Raw genomic sequence first — 18624 nt, 5'->3', positions numbered from 1 at the left:
GCAAAAATGCCTGGGTGACTTGGGCACACCCTTCTGCCCTCCTGGCCTCCCATCTCTCCTACTCTATATTGAATCCTCCTTCCAGGACCAAGCCAAGACGGCGCTGCAACCCAGCCACACCATCAGTGTCCCAAGGAAGCACAGAGAGGGCAACCGCCTCCCTGTGGTCACTCAGCAGGCTGGGCAGGGACTCCCACGGTCTGGAATCTAGCCCAGCTCTGCCTGCTCTCCCAGAGAGACCTCCCAGACAGGAGAGAAAGTTCCCTAATCAGGGCAATAGAAGAGGAGGGGGAACCATTTGTCACCAGATAAGCAATATCAGCTTATCTCTGAAGACCAATGACCACAGCCTGGGGCTCGATTCCAGGCATAAACAGAGCTCCTCCCTCCTCCCCTCCAGAGTAGCCAGGACAGTAGTCCCGGCTAGTCTGCAGGACAAAGCCCCATCTCATCAGAGTTTCCTCTATCAATAATTCTGACTTCCTCCCCCCAACCCCTCCTCCCAGTGCAGACGTGCTCAGAGTATCAGTGCTTGGCGGACCTTCACAGACTGCATCACCCCTGAAGCTCCTGCATGGAACCCCAAGGCTCCACGGAATAGCGTTAGAGAACCGCTAGGCTGGTTGCACCTTGCCATTGCTCAGACAGGAGCGGGGACCAGAGAAATTGTGTCGAGTTACATGGCAGTTAGTGCTGAAGGCAGGGCCTCTTCATGGGAGGATCTGAATTCCAGCCCTAGCCAGGATACTGTGGTTACTTTCCCTTGGGGCTTTATTTTCTCTTGCTGCTAAAAGGACTCTTCCCAGACCCCCAGAAGGCCAAATCGGCAGCATCCCTCAAGTCTCAAGATCCCAGTAGGTGTTCATGGGAAGCAGTGGGCGGGGGGTGGGGGTGGGGGTGGGGGTACCAGCTTAAGCCACAGTCTCCCCGGGGCCTGAGGATCTAGGGTTCGTGAAGGATGGGGAGGCTGCTGGGGGCTGCATTGCTCAGAAGTGGCAGGAAGCATGGCGGGGTTTGTGCCCTTCAGCCTTCTTGGGGAAAGAGGCATCAGAGTCCTGCAGACCCTACTAGGGAAGAAGCCCCACGGCCTTCTTCCTTGGGCACATTGCTCCGTGCCTCAGTTTCCTCCTCTGAAATAGAACTTGAAAGCATGCATCACGTTACACATAGAGAATGATGTGCCCTACGGATGGGAAAGGGTGGTGTTTCCCACTCTTCCCCCAAAGCCTTCAATTCCTGGAGATGAGATTTCCACCAGCTCATTCTGACCCTTTACCAAAGCAACTGCCAGCAGACCAGGTTATTTCTTCCTCCTTTGGGCTCTCTCTGGCTACAACCTCTGAACTTCAGCTTTCCCATCTGTGAGATGAGCTGATGCCCGTTTTAGATGTACAGGCTCAACAGTCTTACCCTTTGGGATCTCAGCCTAGAGAGGATTTCCAAGCTCCCTTGAATTCACCCAGCCAGCCACGGGCTCAGCACACATGGGCATCAGGTGGGAAGAATCTGGAAACAACTGCTTCTCTCCCTGCCTCTCCATCGAGGCTGGGGCTCCCCTCTCCTAAAAGCCCTCCGCTCATCCTCTGTGCCTCTGTCTCACATTAACCTCCCGGCTGGTCTCTGCACACCTTTCCGTACACACTCTGCTCAGTCCAACTCTGCCCCGCCCTGGCTCCCTACTGCCCTTGGAGTAAGGCCTAACGCCTCCACTCTGCCTGGAGGAGTCTACAATCGGGGCTCTGGTGGGATCACCCCCAGCACAGCTCGCAGGAAGGAGGGCTTCATGAACACTTGTGGAATGAAGGGACGGACAGCCTGGGCCAGGGTGTGGACCTACTCCATTTCGGAAGCGAGGAGCTGGGACTGGAGAGGGGAGGTGTTTGGGGGCCTGCTTCCTCTTCCCCTGGAGGGTGCTTCCACCATTTCCTCAGTCACCACGTGCTGCCCACTTTCCTCCCTTACCTGCCAAAGCTGCCTTTCTTTGGGAGTGGGAGTAGGGCAGCGCTCTTTAGGAAGGGAAGTCTGTCTGCACATCTGACAAGGCTGTGGAGTTCTATTTTTGCCTTCTTTGGCCTCTGTTGAATGAGGAGCTGCCCGCTGACAGCTGATTTCTTTCAGTTAAGGAAGAGCTCTATTCGTTGGCATCCAGCTGAGTACCTGCCCTCACCCCCACACACCCCAGTCCAAATACAGTGATCGCTTGTAGCTTTCTAGCCCCCATTATTTCTGAAGCCAAAGGACAGTGGGCTGTAGATGGAAAGAAGCCTTGGAGAAGAAGAGATGGAAAGGATTGGAGAAAAATATCAATCGGTCCTGTGATTTATGTCATTATATTGCTGACTCTTTCCAGCGCACTTCACAGGTGTCATCCATGGGGCCATTTTACAGATGGGGTCACTGAGGCTCTCAAGGGAACTCACTCAAAGTTACCCAGACCGTGCAGAGGTCCAGGACTTCTTTCATCTCCTCTCTCCCGGCCTCTCACTCAGACCCCTCCTCCAGGGCCTCTCCCAGAAGTGGCCTCCGCCCACCAGACTTCACTCATCGCAGGCCGCAGGTGGACCCGCCGGGGCCAAGCCCTTCTGTTCAGGAGGAGGAAGGCAAGGCCTGAGAGTCAGGGCCGCATCGCTAGCCAGCACTGCTTCACCCCAGACACCTCTCTCCCTTCTTCCGAGCCCCCTCCCAAGACAGCCAGCGACGCCAGGCTCCGGTGGGACATCCCCAGCCCCGGGGGCCGCCGGGGGCGGCTGACCCAGCAGAAGCCCCCCAGCCCACCGGGGCCTGGCGCGCCCGGGCCGGGGCTCAGGCTCGCGATGGGGCTTTGCGCGTCCTGTTTTGTTCGGCCCCGGCCCCCCTCCCGGGCTCCCAGCGCGCCGGTTCTTGACTTCATCCACTAAGTCAATAGCCCGGGCGCGGGCAGGCCGCTCCCCCCGCGCCGCCCCCCGGTTTTCTTCTCGGGATAATGGGGGCTCTTTGTGGCCTAATCAGCCTCCTGAGGGGCCGGGAGGCCGGGAGCGCTTCCCCCGCGGCCGTCGGTGAAAATGAAAGCGGGATTAGGCCGGGGCCTCGGCCCACACCATAGTAAAGCGCCACCAGGCATTCGCCCCTTCAAAGCCCCTTTCGGGGGTTTGGTTACTTTATTTCTAAAGTTGTTTGTATTTCTAAAGTGGCCATTGAGGCGCGAGCGGGACGGGGCCGACAGGGCGCTGGGAGGAGGGGGCGGCCGGGGCGGGGGAGGAACTCCCGCCTCCTTCCTCCCCCCTTCCTCGGACTCGCGGACCGGTTTCTAAAGAGCCTTTCCCGGCCCTGCTTCCCGCCCGCCTCGCGAGGTGGGAGGGGTCTTAGCCCCACTAATCAGATCGGGAAACTGAGGCTCCGCGCTAGAAGATGCGCTGCGGCATTCAAACCCGCCGTGCAGCCAGGGGCGGGAAGGGGGGTTTGTGTGGTTTTGTTTTGTTTTTTGGTGGGGGAGAGACGCCCAGGGCTCTCAGCTCCGAGCGCATCAGCTAAATCTCTTGCTGTCGCCTGCCTGTACAGGCCACCAAAAGGAAAGTCCCGACCTAAACACGAGGCGACCCCCTGAGGGAGGGAAGTTCTGCCCCACCTATTCAAGAAAGTTCCAGGACCTTCTGTCTTAGGATTCACTCTCCACACTTCGGATAAACCCCAGAAATGGGGGCGCAATAATTCAGAATCTTCCCCCGTCGCCGAAGATGGGAGGGGTGGCAGAGATTCTGCGCGTGGACTTTCCCGGCAGCTGGAGGCGGAACAGAGAAGGGATAGAGATTGGGGGGGGGGGGGGTAGGGGGGCAGCAGAAGCAAGGAGACTAGCTGCGCCCCTTCTCCCAAGTGCGGACGCTGGGATTTGTTTATTTCTGCCGGACTTTTTGACCCTCTGAAGGGTGAATCCGCGCTCAAAAAGTCCAGACTAGGAGGAAAACTGTAAGGATGAGGGTCGCCAGAGGGGGAAGGGAGGGGGAGCTTAGTGCAGATTCTGGGGTCAGGTTCTAGGCCTGCAGCTGGACCAGCCGTGGGTCAGTTGTACCCGTGGATACTAGAGAGATCCGGAGATACAGGCTTTTTATAGGTTTTCATTGGGAACTAGAGAGTTCCAGAAGCTTCCTTAAGACCCTGAGAAGGTTCGTTAAGACGCCTCCGACCCCTCCCAACGCCGAAACTGTCGCTCTAGAAATAAAACTAGCGTGAATCCCATATTCTTGTCTAGACAGCACAGAAAATTCGGCGCGGGCTTCGAGGATCAGCTTCCAGGCAACAGGAAGGCCTGGCCGCATCTCCACGCACAAGCAGAAACACACTGCACCGAAACTCACGCACACCCACTCTTGCCGGCTCGACACCTTCCCCAGCTGCCCGGAGTCCTGCGGTCCGAATTCCAGCCCCAAACCATCACATCCTCTCCACCTGTCACCCCGGGTGCCCCGAGTGGAGAGGGCCCCGCGGAAGGATGGCCGCCCACTCGGCTGGGGCTCTGTTGGGTCCGGGTCCCCCGGAAAGGGCCCCAGAGGGGTTCAGGGGGAGTTTCCAAGCCACTTCTCAGTGCCGGCGCCCCACCCTCTTTTCGGTCCGGCCCGGGGCCTCTTTGATCTCCGGTCAGACAAAGAGCACAGGGAAGGCCGGCGGCTCCGGGCCCCGCGGCCGGCCGGTCCTCCTCCCGCTCGAACCCGCGGCGCGCTTGGAGGCACCGGCGGATGCCTGCGGCTGCCCAGATGAGCTTGGAGGCTGCGTGCCAAATTCAGCCACGACCCCCAAACACATCCTGCTGTTGCGCCTGCCCGTCCAGCTACCCACACACACTTCACCCCCCCTCTCCGCCAGCGTCCACGAACACCCGGACGCACACAGGTAACCAGGCAGGTAGGTACACACTCACACACACACACGCACTGAAGCGTGTCTGTTTATCGCCAGCCTTTAATTTTGTGTCTCTAGCAGCTGGCTCAGAACTCCACCAAGGCAGGGGGCCTCCCTGATGTCTCAGGGATCCTGGGCACTTAACACAGTGCCGGGCCCTTAGTAGATGCTCAGCAATTTTTAACAGAAAGAATGAAGACTTGGGCCCCTGAGAAGGTGTCTTTCCCCACCTCTTTTTTCCTTTCCCTTTCTTTCTCTCTCTCTTTCCCAGGGACAAAAGAGGTGCACGGCGTTTGGGTTTAGTTCTGCACACAACAGCCTCCTAAGGACCCCTCCAACAAGCACATAGGGGTGGGATGGTGGGGGTCACTGCCTCTGTTTCGGAAAGAGGAGGAAGCAGCAACGGCCAGAGGCAAGCAGGCGCTCAGCCTCACCTCTCGCCCCACCCCACCCCACCCCATTCACCATCCCTTTCCTCCTCCTGGAAGCCTGCTCCTGGAATCCGCTGTTCCCTCAAGAATACCGGAGTCACCAGAAAACGTGTCTGTGAAGTTCTTGCTGGGGTGTGGCCTCTAGCAGCCCGGAGAGAGATCCTTTATGTTCCGTCTGTAAAATGCCTCCTGTATGAACCTCTGTGAATGGGCAATTTCTCAGGGTGCTAGCCGATTCTCAAAGGGGCCCAGAGTCCCCCAGAGGATGAGAACTGGTGTAATTCTCTGGTTTTTCACGAAAACAAAAAGAGACCCAGAGGAGCCTGAGAGAGCTGTTCAGGATTTCTTTGCTAGTGAGGTGGGGAGTGGGGGTGGCAGAACCCTTACTCTCTCGGTCCTCCGCAGCGCTCCCGGCCCCTCCCGGATTCGCCCTGCTGGGTTCAGGCGGAGACTGGGAGAGCAGGCCCTCGGAGGCGGGAATCCAACTAGCAGCCGCTGGGAGCCCGTGGGTAAGGACTGGATCCAGAGCAGCGCGAAGCCGGCAGCTCGTCCAGCTCTGTAACTCACGCTGCTCACCCTCCAGTCTGCGCGTCCGAAGCTGCGCGTGGAGATGATTGCCTGGGCGCCATCTCCTCCCCAAGCTGGGAATTTCGAAGGGGGCGTCTGCTAAAAACCGGAAGGCGGTGAGCCTCCGTCTCCGGGCTGCGCAGCCCGGACTGGGACGTTTCTTTAGCAACGCTCCGAGGAAGGGTTCTCCGCCCCCTCTCGCTCGCGGCGAGTCCCGGAGGGGCCTGGCGCGCGGGCCGGCCTCTTTCCAGCACCCGGGTCGGCCTCCCGCCCGCCCCGCCGGCCCGACTTGCTCGCCTCTAATTAAGCGGCGGGATCTCAGCGAGCCGCCGGGCCGCGCTGTAATATGATGAACTGCCTTTGTGCCAGCGTCACCGAAAGCTCTTCTGATAAGGGCAGGCCGCGGAGGGTCAGAAGGGCGGCAGCGGCGCGCCCGCCTCCCGCCGCCGCCCGGCCCTGCGCGCCCGCCTCCCGCCGCCGCCCGGCCCTGCGCGCTCGCCCGCGGGCTGTCTCCGGCCCCGCGATCCGTCCTGATCCGCCCGGCCCAGGCCCGCCTTTTGGTGCTTAGGCGCCTCTTTGTCCTTCTTTCTGCTGCGGCGCGCCTCCCTCGCCCTGCGCTAACGCTCTAGGCAAGGTTCTCTCCTCCCGCGCTGTCTTTCTCTGAATTTTCTCGCGCGCGCTCTCTGTTCCGACGCTCTCCACCCTCTTCCTGACTGTCTTTCGTCCCCCCGCCCTTCCGTGGCTCTGGGTCTCCCGGGTCTCTACTCATCCCTCCTTTCCTCTCGACCCGGGCTCGGGCCCAGCACACCCCGAAGCCCCGGGCGACCGCATCTTGGAAACGTCCACGGGCTGACCCGCAGCCCCAGAAAGTTGAACCAGTTCATTCCTAGCCCCTGGCAACCCACGCTCACTCAGCTGCCCAAGAGAGCCGCCCAAGGCGCCCTGGAATGCCCTCGGGGCCTCTGGGGAGCAAGACTTGGGGTGTACGCAACTTCCCCTCATCGCTCCCTCGCTGCTGTGGTCGGAGACGCCTCACCGCTCCCCGGGGGCTGAAGTTTCAAGTGGAGCCCCCACCCCCCGCACCCCCTTTCCTATATCCCTTCCTTTGGCCCCCACCTCCCCTTTGCCCTCGACCCCTTCTCTTCCTCTAGCAGGCCCCTCCCCTTGGCTAGCTCCTAGTGCCCCCTGCGCGCTCTCCGGACTCCCCCTCTGCCTCGCCTCTCCCTTCCCCCCACTTTGTTTGAAGTTCTGGAGAGATCCATCTACTAATGGGGAAGTTTCCCCCTTAGGTCACCGTTCTGCCTTGATTCGATTTGGGAAGGCGCGTTCCCTCCCTCCCTCTACCCGACCCCAGCCGGGGCCAATCGCTCCGGAGCGGGTCAGAAAGCGCTGACCCCATTTCCACCTTTCCTCTTTCAGCCAGAGCTGGGGGAAGGGGCGGGAGGGCGGGGGGAGCGGAGAGAAGCAGAAAGGCCCGCGACAGCAAAAACTGAGAAGGGAGGGGGGATTGTCGCAACGTTCCAATCTCTCTTACCCCCAACCCCAACTGGGTTTCCTAATCACCTCCTTAGTCTGGAGTGGGAGACGAAGAGGAACTATTTTTATGGAATTCCTGGAATGTGCCCCCCTTAGTCATGGCCTTCAAGGCCCCAAAGTCCCTGGAGAACGTCCCCTTTGGGGTGTCTCTTCTATGTCCCTCTTTATAGCAGGAACGCTTCCCCTCACCAGGGACCGTCCATTATGTGGTGTGAGTTCTCTCTGGCTTTGGACTCTGCTTGTCCCAGGGCCAGAGCCAGGGCCCGGGATCCTGTACATTTCGTGTTTATATCCTTAGTCCCCATTAGGAGTGAAGCTTCATCAACTTTGCTGATGATGGTAAATAGAAACGCCAAACAGGCAACCTAGAAGGAAATCTCATTTGCTCAGTGCTCTCTCTATATATAAAAATACGTATGTTTGTAAATAATATTATTTATATAAAATGTAGTGTGTGACAACTATCATTTTCAGAAAGACGTCCTTTAAAAAAAAAAAAGCCCAAATAATCACCTTACTGCTTTAAGGCTACTGTTATATGTGCTTTTAAATCCTTCCATGTAAATTCCACTGAAAAATTTGGAAAGCTGTGAAAGGGGAGGGGGCCGCGGGAGTGGGAGGGGGAGGTTAATCCGGGTTTAACGCTGCGATGCCGTCTTAGGACCAGGGTTAGCCTGATTGCGTTATCTCTTCCCAACATTTGAGACGCCCATATTTCACCCAGCCAAATAGCTCGGAGAACAGCGCAGATGGCCGCCGTGGTCGCGCCTCAGGAAAATGTGTTATTAATATCTAAATAACTTCCCAATACTGTCTGGTAAATCTCCTCTCCACCATTCCAAATGATGAATTCGTTTGAAGTCTTCCCCCAGCCTCATCTTTTCAATGTCTCTTCTTCTTAGCCAGGCTTATTTCAAACTGGTAAATATCTAATTCCTTTAACGGCTGTGCCGTGCACACCAAGTCTTTTAGGTACAAACGCCTGGAAACAGCCGGTGCGTGGCGGTGCGCGCCCCGGGGTGAACAGAAAACCCGCGCGCCCTCGCAGCGGGGTACCCCACCCTGCTCCGAAACGCGTTCAGAGACGGGGGACCGCGCGGGAGCCTCAGTCTGGGAGCCGAGCTCCTTCCTTGGCGCGCCCCGGGGACCCTCTCCCGGTTCCCGGCGGAGTCCCGAAGGCCTCCCTCCTCCGCAGCGCGCGGCTCTCGGCGGCTCGCGTCTCCGAGACCCCACCCGCAGCCCTCGGAAGGCGTCCCTCGCTCTCTGGGGCGGGTAATTACCCTCCGCTCGCCTGTTCTCGCTTGTTTCAAGTTTGTTTTCTAAATGTCTTCTATTAGATTACGTTCGTTCATTCCCCCTCCAACCTTATCTCCTTCTGTCTCTTCTCTCTTTGCCCGTCACACTCGATTTAGGCACGAGTTTATCTGGCAAACAGTTTGCCGACTCTGTTTATTTACCGTGGGTTCCGGGGCTGCGAGCGCGCGCGCGCCAGGGTTCGCCTTTGTAATAGTTATCTCATTGTTGTTCTTCGTTAGTCCCGGCTCCCTCCGCCCCTCTCTCGTCTTCGGTTGGGGGGAGTAGAGGAAAGACAGGGGGAGTCTTGTCATCCCAGTGTGGGTTCGCCCCTCGCCCGGGGCCCCCTCTGCCGGGGTAGACCCCCCCTCGCCCCGCGCGCCCCCTCTCCGCTGCCCCCATCCCCCCACCGCCCCAGCGCGGCACAGCCCTCGCCCCCTCCCTCTCCCCCTCCGGTCTCACTGAATATCCACCGCCGAGCGCTGCCTAAAGCCGGGGAATTGCCTGACACCCTCCCATCTTCCTCCGAGCCCCCATTATGCGAAGCTGATCCCACTCTGAACAGCCTCAAATCCCGCCTGGACTCTGTTTGATTAGATTGCCAACCCGGGGTAATCCTTTGATTTGGTGGAGTGTCAATTACCTTTCTCTAAACACACATTTACAGAGGAGGGAACTTGTTGGTTTAAATCAATGCAGATTGTTTCTTGATAAATGGACTCTCTTCGACCCCTCCCTCCTCGCTCTTCCAAGGGCCTCTCTCCCTGGGGGCCCCTCCCTCCCCTTTCCCCTTCTCGCCTATCCAGTAAACAATGCCCCTTCCAGGTGTGAAGCCGAAAAAACGGTGTGGGCTGAGGGGAGCCCTGCCCCCCCTCCCGCTATTCATTCGCTCCCCCGGAGCCTAATTAAATTTGGCAGGTCCTTGTACACACAATCAAAACAGCTTCCTCCGGTGTAGCAAACGACCGAAAACCGCATTAGCAGCTATCGCTGCTGCCAAATTAAATTGTTTCCCACCTCCTTTTCCAAGTGTCTGAAACCCAGACTTCGGGCTCTCCCCTCCTTCCCCGTCCTTCCCCGTCCTTCCTCACTGCACACCTGAAAGTTTGCTGCTTTAAAAACGAATTAAGGAAGAGCGCAAAGAAATACAAATCTGCCTCTCACACACACCTTGGCCCCCCACTTCAGATGTCAACAGATTCTCAGATGGACTTGGCCCCTCTCCGCGGGAGAAGGCACACTCTTCTTTTTAATCTTGTGACTTTCCCCCTTATTTCATATTAATTGTGACCCAGCTGGGCTTTCTACCCTACAGACCAACTAAGGTCTGATCTGGTCAGTTTCAGCCTAAACTTGTCAGATGCAAGAGGCCTCTTACTGATTACTACTGTTGTTACTCTTTTTCTAAATTATTTCTTCACACTCACTCCCTTCCTTTCTCACAGAAGAACGGGTTGACTCTGCAAACCCCTATCAAATTTCCCACAAGCATCTCCCTGGACTCAGGTTGGGAAAATCTTTTTCTTTCCCCACCCCTCCTCAAATCCTTTTCCAGGCGGTCCCTGCCTGGGTCTGCCCTGATTCTCCTCGGAGAAGGGGTGAGGAGGAGAGAGGCCAAGTGGCTGAGGGCAAGGGACCTTTCCAGGTGTGCTGAGTGTGGCCGGAGCCCCTATCCACAGTGGTCTGAGAATTCTCACAACCAACAATCCTAATAACTCAGCCTTAACAAGGATAAGAGCAAAAAAAAAAAAAAAAAAATATGAACAGCCTCATGAATATCAGCCCAAGGGGAGCAGAAGTGAGCTGTTCAGAGATGAAAGTGCACAGAAATAAAAGCTCAATTTAATCTGCTTTAAAACCCTTCAACTTAACGTTTGTGCTTCAAACTCTGAGAGTGAGGACTGATTGCGGATAAATAGTTTCTTACCATGCCTGGAAGCTATTACACCCCTCTCCAACACAGTTTCCTATTCAGCAGTCCCAGTTTTCATTACCAGCTCTAATAAGTCTTAACATTATTAAATGCCAAGCGGACGATAGGAAAAAACGGACTCAGGGAGGGATCTCTCTTTAGCGCTTAAAGAGGAGAGCTCTTAAACCCCTTCTTGGGCGACTCCCCGCCATGAGAGGGGCAACCCCCGGAGAAAGCATTTGTCAAGAGCAAGAAGCCAAAACAAAGTTTGTGGGTGTGCCCAAGGGGATCTCTGCCTCTCCCCACCTGGCCCACTTGGGTGGAGGGTGGGAGGTCTTTTCACCTTTAACTTGGCCATGAAACTGACTCCCGGGGCCTGGGAGAGAAATGAGAGTTTCCAACTGGGTGGTTTAGCAGGATACCAGTCCCTGGCCAAGGTACTCGAATCCAGAGCTGATAGGGACCCTTTGTCCACAGATGGAAAGACAGCCCTCTCTCTTCCCGGCTCTCACATCATCCATTCCGCCCGTCTGCGATCGCACCGCACATCCACGCAGAATCCCACGATTCCATTCCAAAGGTCGGTGGGCAGACAGCCACACTGAGACACGTGCACTTACATGGCCATCCAGCTCCCAGCCACGGGGTGCCACACGCCCACTGTCACTCCCAAACCCCACAGCTTGCTGGACACCAGGCCCACCACTTTCATTTCATTTCTGCAGCTCTGCTCCTAGACGCCCAGAAGCGCCAGGACTCTGCAACTGCCAGCCTCCTCCTGAAACCCTTGGGGACCTGGAGCTTCCTGGTTCCACTCAGGGAAAACCTCTGTCCAGCGAAACTACTTGTCCGCTGGTTCTGTAAGCCAGGTCAGCACTAGAAACCCCTGGATTCCTTTGAGCCTAAGGCATCGTCAGACCGGACTTGCTACCCTCTTCCTTTCTTTCTCTTCCGTCTCAGGAGAAATGAGTCTGTTGTGCTTCCTCACAGACTGAATTGGACATACCCCTGCTGCACACACACACACACACACACACACACACACCCCTAAAAGTCTCTCCGAACAAAACCAAACCTCCTCTTTCCTCCCAGGGCGCCTCTCAGAAGATGCGTCTGCAGCGCTGCATTTGGCCAGGAAAGATGATTCAAGTTCTCTGTCCCCTCCCAGCCCCCCACAAAGGAAGTCTGACTAAGTCCCTTTTTATTCCAAACTGAAACACGGAGTGGGTCCCCACGAAAGGATCCTGGGCTGCCTCTGCCCAGCCAGGGGCTCCTTGGCAGGCAGCGGCCCCCCTCCGCAGACCCCAGGCCTTCCGCAGGCCCCGCACAGCAGGGTGCCGGGCACAGCCCGCTCCCTTTCTTTCCTGCCCTTTTGTCCCAGTGGGACTGGGCTCTACTAGGGGCCCTGAATGTCAATAGCCCGCCCCTTCCCCAGCCCCAGCCTGCTCTCACACTGGGCTGCCCCTGCTTCCCCCCTCCCTCCTTAGACCAGGCCTGTGGGGGCTGGGCTTCGCTGGGACTTGTCTTTGGAAGCGGGGCTTTGTCTGTGAAGTTCATCTTCAAGGTTGGGACAGACTACTGAAAACCAGAGGGAGATGCGGGTAGAAGTTCCAGGGAGGCGGGGAGAGGAGAACCTCAGTAACCCCTTGGAAGGAAGCTCCAAGAGAACTGTGCACTTGAACAAGTTTCGGGGTTCAAGACACTCCTCCCTGACTTTCTCCAAGCCACTTTTTTTTTTTTAATTTGAGGTTATAAAGGCCATTGCCTTTCCTGTTTGCCTGCTGCCTCCCCGAATTGTGTCTGGGGGTTTAGCTTCTTTCTCCGGTCCATCTTTGTGACTTTGGGTCTTGCGTTTTTTCTTATTTTTCCAGGCCCTCCCTCCCCCACCCAAGCACACTGACCAAGTCTCAAAGAGACCTACGGAGGCAGTGGTGATGGGGAAGGGCTTTCCTTTCTCCTGAAAAATAACCCGTCAGTAAACAAAAGCACCCCCTCCCCTTTCCTGGGCCTGCAGGCGCTTGAAAGAAAAATGCCTTCCCTAGCTCATCTCCAAAATACAGCCCCGCTAAAAGCGGGGACAGGGCGTGGTGGAGCCCGAAACTCTCCCTCCCGCGAGGACCGCCCCCCCCCAGGCATCTGGGAACTTGGCCTTCACCCCTGGGCCCACCTGCGCGTGCCCGAGAGGAAAGCGCCTTAAAAATGTACGCTTCTGCCTCCGCGCTGTCTGTGCGACCCTGGCGTCGCGGGTCGGAGAGTGAGGCGGCGGCCCACGCGGCCCGCGCTAATTTTTATTGATTGCAGCGGTCAGTCAACTGTCAGGCGGGGTTTCAAGGGACCGTTTAAAGAGCGTGTGCGGGTCTGGTTAACAAATTCATTTAGGGAGCCGCGGGCCGGCTCCTCCTTCCTCGCGCCCCCCCCGCCCCTTTGCCCGTTTCCTATAAATAATAGATCGACACCGGACTACCAGCCAAAACGCCGGCCCCGGAGGACGCACGGCCCGGAGCCCTCGGCCGGAGCGGGTGCGCCAGGGTGCGCGGTTCGCGGCCCCCGGAGCCCCCACGCGCTGCCGGGGTCCCCGGGGACGACTGGACCCCGCTCTGCCGCGCAACGGCGTCGCGGGAGCCGCTCCCGGCCCGAGCCGAGGGCGCCCTGGGGGGGAGCGCTCCCCGCACACCCCGACAGGCTCTCGTTCCACCCGCCGGTCCGGTGGGACGGCGCCGCCACCGCCCGCCCGCTGGCGCACGAGGAGCCCCGCGCGCTCGGGCGTCCCCGGCCCCGGGCGGCTCCCTACCTTTGTCGCCCAGGATGCCGTCGATGCTGTGCTTGGCTTTCTTCTCGCCGTCCTCCTCCTTCTTGTCCCCTTCGTCCTCCTCCTCCTTCTTCCCGAACTTGATTCTGAGCACTCGGCTAATCGAACTCACTAAACCTCAGAAATTCAAAGGCAAAAGAGCGGGTATAAGTCGTTGGGGCCGCGCAGGCCGGCCGCCTGGGGCGCTGGGAGAAGTCTGGAAGCGCATTTCCCCCCTGAACACACTCAGAGGGACTCACAGCCACCCCCCATCGCGGGTGACCACCTACACTCATCAGGAAGCACAGGCAGGTCACCCCCGCGGAGACTCCCCAGGGGCACGGACCCCCCAAGGCTGTGACAGAGGCCCCCTGGTGCCAGCCTGCCACGCCTGTGCACACCTGGACTTTGCACGGTCACACACCCTCAGTCAGTCGGTCAGTGAAAGTCTCCCAGGCGCGTCCGACTCTTTGCGACCCCGTGGATTATACAGTCCATGGAAGTCTTCAGGACAGAATACTGGAGTGGGGAGCCTTTCCCTTCTCCAGGGGATCTTCTCAACCCAGGGATCAAACCCAGGTCTCCCGCATGACAGGCGGATTCTTTACCCGCTGAGCCACCAGGGAAGCCCGAGAATACTGGAGTGGGTAGCCTACCTTCCCCTAGACGCACTCATACCCACCCCACCCCCCGGGACCTCCCTGGGGCCCCTCCAGCCCGCTCGCTGCTCCCCACGCTCAGGTGTACATCCCAGTGGTACACCTGAATGCTCAGGTACACACACACACACACACACCCCTACACACACACAGACACCCCTGAATACTCAGGTGCACACACAGGCACCCCTGAATGCTCAGGTACACACACAGACACCCCTGAATGCTCAGGTATACACACACACACCCCTACACACACACAGACACCCCTGAATGCTCAGGTGCACACACACACATACACCCCTACACTCACACAGACACCCTGAATACTCAGGTGCACACACAGGCACCCCTGAATGCTCAGGTACACACACAGACACCCCTGAATGCTCAGGTGCACACACACACATACACCCCTACACTCACACATACATCCCTGAATGCTCAGGTACACACACACAGACACCCCTGAATGCTCAGGTGCACACACACAGAGACACCCCTGAATGCTCAGGTGCACACACATATACCCCTGGGGGCACCTTCCCGCCCACAGGCAGCAGATCCGGGGCCTCCACATTTGGGGCCCACTGGTGGCTGGGGCAGCACCAGCACAGAAATGGTGACCTGGAGAAGGAAGTCCAGGGAGCTTGTGACCGACCCTTCCAGGATGGACTCAGCCCTGTAGGCCATTCTCTGCGAAGGCGCCAAGGGAACTTCGCTCGTCGCCCAATTTTGTAACTTTCTGCTCAACTCCCCCGTCCCCCCTCCCCTCCCCCCTCCCCCCTCCCTCCCCCCTCCCCCTCCCCCCTCCCTCCCCCTCCCCCCTCCCCCCTCCCTCCCCTCCCTCCCTCCCTCCCTCCCCCCTCCCTCCCTCCCTCCCTCCCTCCCTTCCTCCCCCCTCCCTCCCTTCTTCTGCTCCTCTCTCCTTCCCTAACTTCGTTGCCTCCCTTCTTCCCTCTCCCCATCTTCCTTTCATTTGAACCCCCTCCTGTGCCCCCGCCTCCTTTGCGCTCTGGCTCTTTTCCTCCCAGCTTTTCTCCACGATCCCGGGCTTCCATCGCCTCCCCTTGCCCCCAGTCCCAGCCCCACATGGCTCGAGCCCTGGCCCTGGTGGCTTGGAGAAAGAACACACAGGGTGAGGACTGGCGCGCTCTGCGGGCTCAGCTGCCTTCTCACCTGAGGGCACGGTGCTGCGGTCACAGTGCCCGTCCTTCAGCAGGCGGTCTCGGATCTCCCAGCTAAACATGCCTGGGTTTTCCCTCTTGTAGTCCTCAATCTTTTTCTCCACGTCCGGAGTCGCCACCTGCTTCAGAGGTGGAGGTGGGAGAGTCGGAGTGGGAAGATGGGGTGGGGGGAGGGAGACACTTTTAATATCAACCTCCCAGGAGCCCCAGGGCCAGGCTGACAGCTCTGGTCACCATTCCTCCATTCTGAGACTGGCTTCACCCTTTCCAGAAACCTGTTCCTGGCTCCCAGGAAGGCTGCTGGGTTGGGGAATGTAGAATAGGATAGGTAACAAACTAGAAATCTAATTAGGAACCCCCCCCCACCACCACCATTCCAGGCAAGACTGAAGGAAGGTTTCCCCATTTGGGATGGTAATGGGGTTCTGGGCAGCTGTAAGGACAACACAGGAATGACTCATTGGCCTTTTGGGAAATCTGGCCCCCAGTTACCCCCATCTCTGAGAAATTCAAATAATGGAGGAGCTCTGTGCTTGGGGGCCTTTTTCCACTGTACTGCCCATAGGTAGCATGTAGACTTACTCCCTACTGCTACTGGATGACGGGGTAGAGTGCGGCTCCAGCCAGGACCCCCAGCCACAGGAAGGCTGGCTGTCAGCTCTGCGGCAAAGACACTCACTCTGGGCTTGCTGCCGCCAATGGCCCCGGGCCGGATGGACCCAGTCTCCTGGTAGCGGCAGAGGATCTTGGAGACGCAGCCGTGAGACACACGCAGCTGGCGTGAAATGACGCAGGGCCGGATGCCGTGGTGGGCCATCTCCACGATCTTGTGGCGGATGTGATTAGGCAGGGGTCGCCCGTTGATGAAGACCCCACCCAGCTGATTGACCCGGCCTTGGCCAAGCGGGGTGGACACTGGAGAGGGAAGGGGGAGATGAGGAGAAAGAGAGGCATGGGGTGGGGGTGAGAATACTGAGTACTGCCCTTCGCACTTCAGTTTTGTTTGAGCTCCAAGACCCCTGTAAACAGATCTCCATCCCCCACATTTGGAGCTGCTGCAGTTCAGAGGTCAGGGGGAAAGCTGCTCTGAAGCCAAGGGAAGCCCCGGCAGGGATGGGGAGACTCACGGCTGGCTGCCAGAGTCCCCCCAGATGCCACGTCCCCAGTCCTGCCACGCTACGGGGGGATGAGGATACCCCTCGGGGATCTGAGTCTGAGAAGGGGAAAGAGAGATGCAGAGGGGAGAGCCCAGAGACCGGTGGAGCCTGGGGACTCGAACTGATGGCCCTCTGGACCGGCAGCTTGGGCAGAGGGCTGCTTGCCTTCTAGAGAGGCTGATAACTGGTGAGATGAGGCCCATCGGGTCGGGTCCATGCTCTAAGTGGTCAAGTCTGGTTCATTTGATATCGGCCCTGGAAAGACGGGCTGATTACTAGTATTTACAGCTCTGGCTTGTGCAGCAGAACTGTCCTACCCATAACTGGATGGTCGAGGCACAGCAGAAGGACCAGCCACAGAAAGCCGTTGGCTGCTGCCCCTGGGGGCTCCTGACTGCCCCTCTAGGGACTCCCTCTCCTTCCTACTCCTCTCGCAGTTCAGATTTCGTTTGGGGATGATTTGGGGGTGATTTGCTCCACTGTCAGCAAGCTCCTAAATCAAATACTCATTTGGCCTCAGACACCCATGAACTGTCCCTGCAGGTTCGGAGAGGCTGGTGCACAGATGGGCCAGAGCCCCTTGTGGGAACCAGGAAGACAGACGCGGTTCGCCGTGTGAGCCAGGAGGGGAGTATGCGGAGGAAGCTTTCATGCAAAGCCCACACAATTTCTTCCCAGAAGGTTGGGGGTCGGGGGGACACCCGGTGCACTAATCCAGCCTCCATCCCCCCAATTTGGGGACTCGGCGGCTGCGGAGATCTGGTAGATTAGAACGATTTCACAGCCCAGGGAGTGGAGGGAGCTGACAGTATAATTGGAAGAAAGAGGCTCGGTAGCTGAGCTGTTCCTACCGCCTCCTCCCCTCGCTCTGCCGCACCCCCCCCCCCATGGAAAAGTGGGTGCCTGAAGCCACCCTCGGATTTAATCAGAAATCGTGCGTCGCCAAGTCAGAGTCACTCGGTCTCCGTGGCGGGATATGCCATTAGCGCTGGAGAGCTCTCGAGCGCCCAACTTTATATTCAAGAGCCTCTTTAGCGACCGGCACCCGGCTCTCCTCAGTATTCTCCGTCATGTTGGGCAAATATTGTCCTAATCCGCTGCGCGGCCGCGGCCGCCTGTTTTACTTGCATTCGCTACAAGAGAGCGCTGCGACAAATCCCCGGGCCGGCGCGCTCTCCCGCCTGCGTGGCTGCTGGCGCGCACTTGATCACGGAGCCGCTCTCCTCGCCGCGGTCTAATTCCGGGACCCGCGCCGGCTAGCTGCCGGAGGGACAGCCCCCTCCCCACAGGCTGCCTGCCCGTCCTTCCCCTCCTTGCCTTCTTTCCCTTCCTCGCGCACAAGTGGCTCATACAATTATAAGAAAATTAAAAATAAAAGTCGCACCTATCTCTAACCACGTCTGACATCCTGGGCTACCTAGCCCCAGAAGCCAAGAGATCCCTCAGTTGACAGGTCGAAGACCTAATATTAGTTTTAAAAGAAAGCAAAACAAAAATGCAGGAAAGGATCTCGGTGCGCTCCAGCCCTCGCTGGAGCCGAGAACCGGTTCACTCCCGCCAGTCCCTTGGCTCATCCCCGGTGCTGGGTGTTTAGGGAGGAGACCTTAGGAAACTAACACTTTCCCCTTGTCTGGACATTTCCGTGCCCTCTCGCCGTCTTGAGGTCTCTCCCGAGGGATTTCTAGAGTTCGGAAGCCCGAGTGGAAAGTTTCCGGGGGACCGAAATCGTTACTGTTTATTATTTCACATTAGCTTGTTTCCAGCCTCGAAGGCGAGGTCCTAGTTAAGACATAAAACATCACACACTGTTGGTATTTCGAAATAAAAGGGACTGTTAAACCATCCCGGGGTGAAAAGAACAATTCAAAACAAGAGTAGAAAGCCCCGTAGCTGGCAGAACACGGGAGAGCCGAGAAAGTATTAGGTGGAAAGTATCTGAAAATAGTGGGATGAGTTGAGATCCACTAGGACTTGAAACTGACTAGGAGTCGGGATCGACTCGGAGTTCAGCCTGGCGGGGAAAGGCCGCAACCCAGGACGCGTGACGCTGGGGCCGCCGGTCGGTGAAACCCACGCGGAAACGGACAAGTGTGGGTCCCCAGAAACTTCCTGGGTCGGGCGCCGGGACTCGGACTCAAAAGGGAAGGGAACCCCCCGGCTCCCCCCTTGCTGGCTTCACCGCCGCCCCGCGAAGATTGCCACCTCTCCGAGGACTCGGAGGC

The 18624-nt window shown here is 58.0% G+C and overlaps 1 protein-coding gene across 2 annotated transcripts in view; it reads right to left on the bottom strand.

Annotated features, from left to right (window-relative positions):
- Window positions 1–18624, bottom strand: part of PAX7 (paired box 7) — a 109432-nt gene that overhangs the window by 90069 nt on the left and 739 nt on the right. Inside the window, exons 2-4 of one of the 2 annotated variants that reach the window (XM_018054740.1) lie at window positions 15925–16160; window positions 15238–15367; window positions 13403–13537 (exon numbers count right to left, since the gene is read on the bottom strand). In XM_018054740.1, coding sequence (XP_017910229.1) covers window positions 13403–13537; window positions 15238–15367; window positions 15925–16160 — 501 coding nt within the window. The remainder of the gene's footprint in view (window positions 1–13402; window positions 13538–15237; window positions 15368–15924; window positions 16161–18624) is intronic. The other variant, XM_018054746.1, reaches the window with a different exon arrangement.

This window comes from Capra hircus, chromosome 2, assembly GCF_001704415.2.
Source record: "Capra hircus breed San Clemente chromosome 2, ASM170441v1, whole genome shotgun sequence".
Classification (NCBI taxonomy): Eukaryota; Metazoa; Chordata; class Mammalia; order Artiodactyla; family Bovidae; genus Capra; species Capra hircus.
This window is presented reverse-complemented; position numbering and strand designations above follow the sequence as displayed.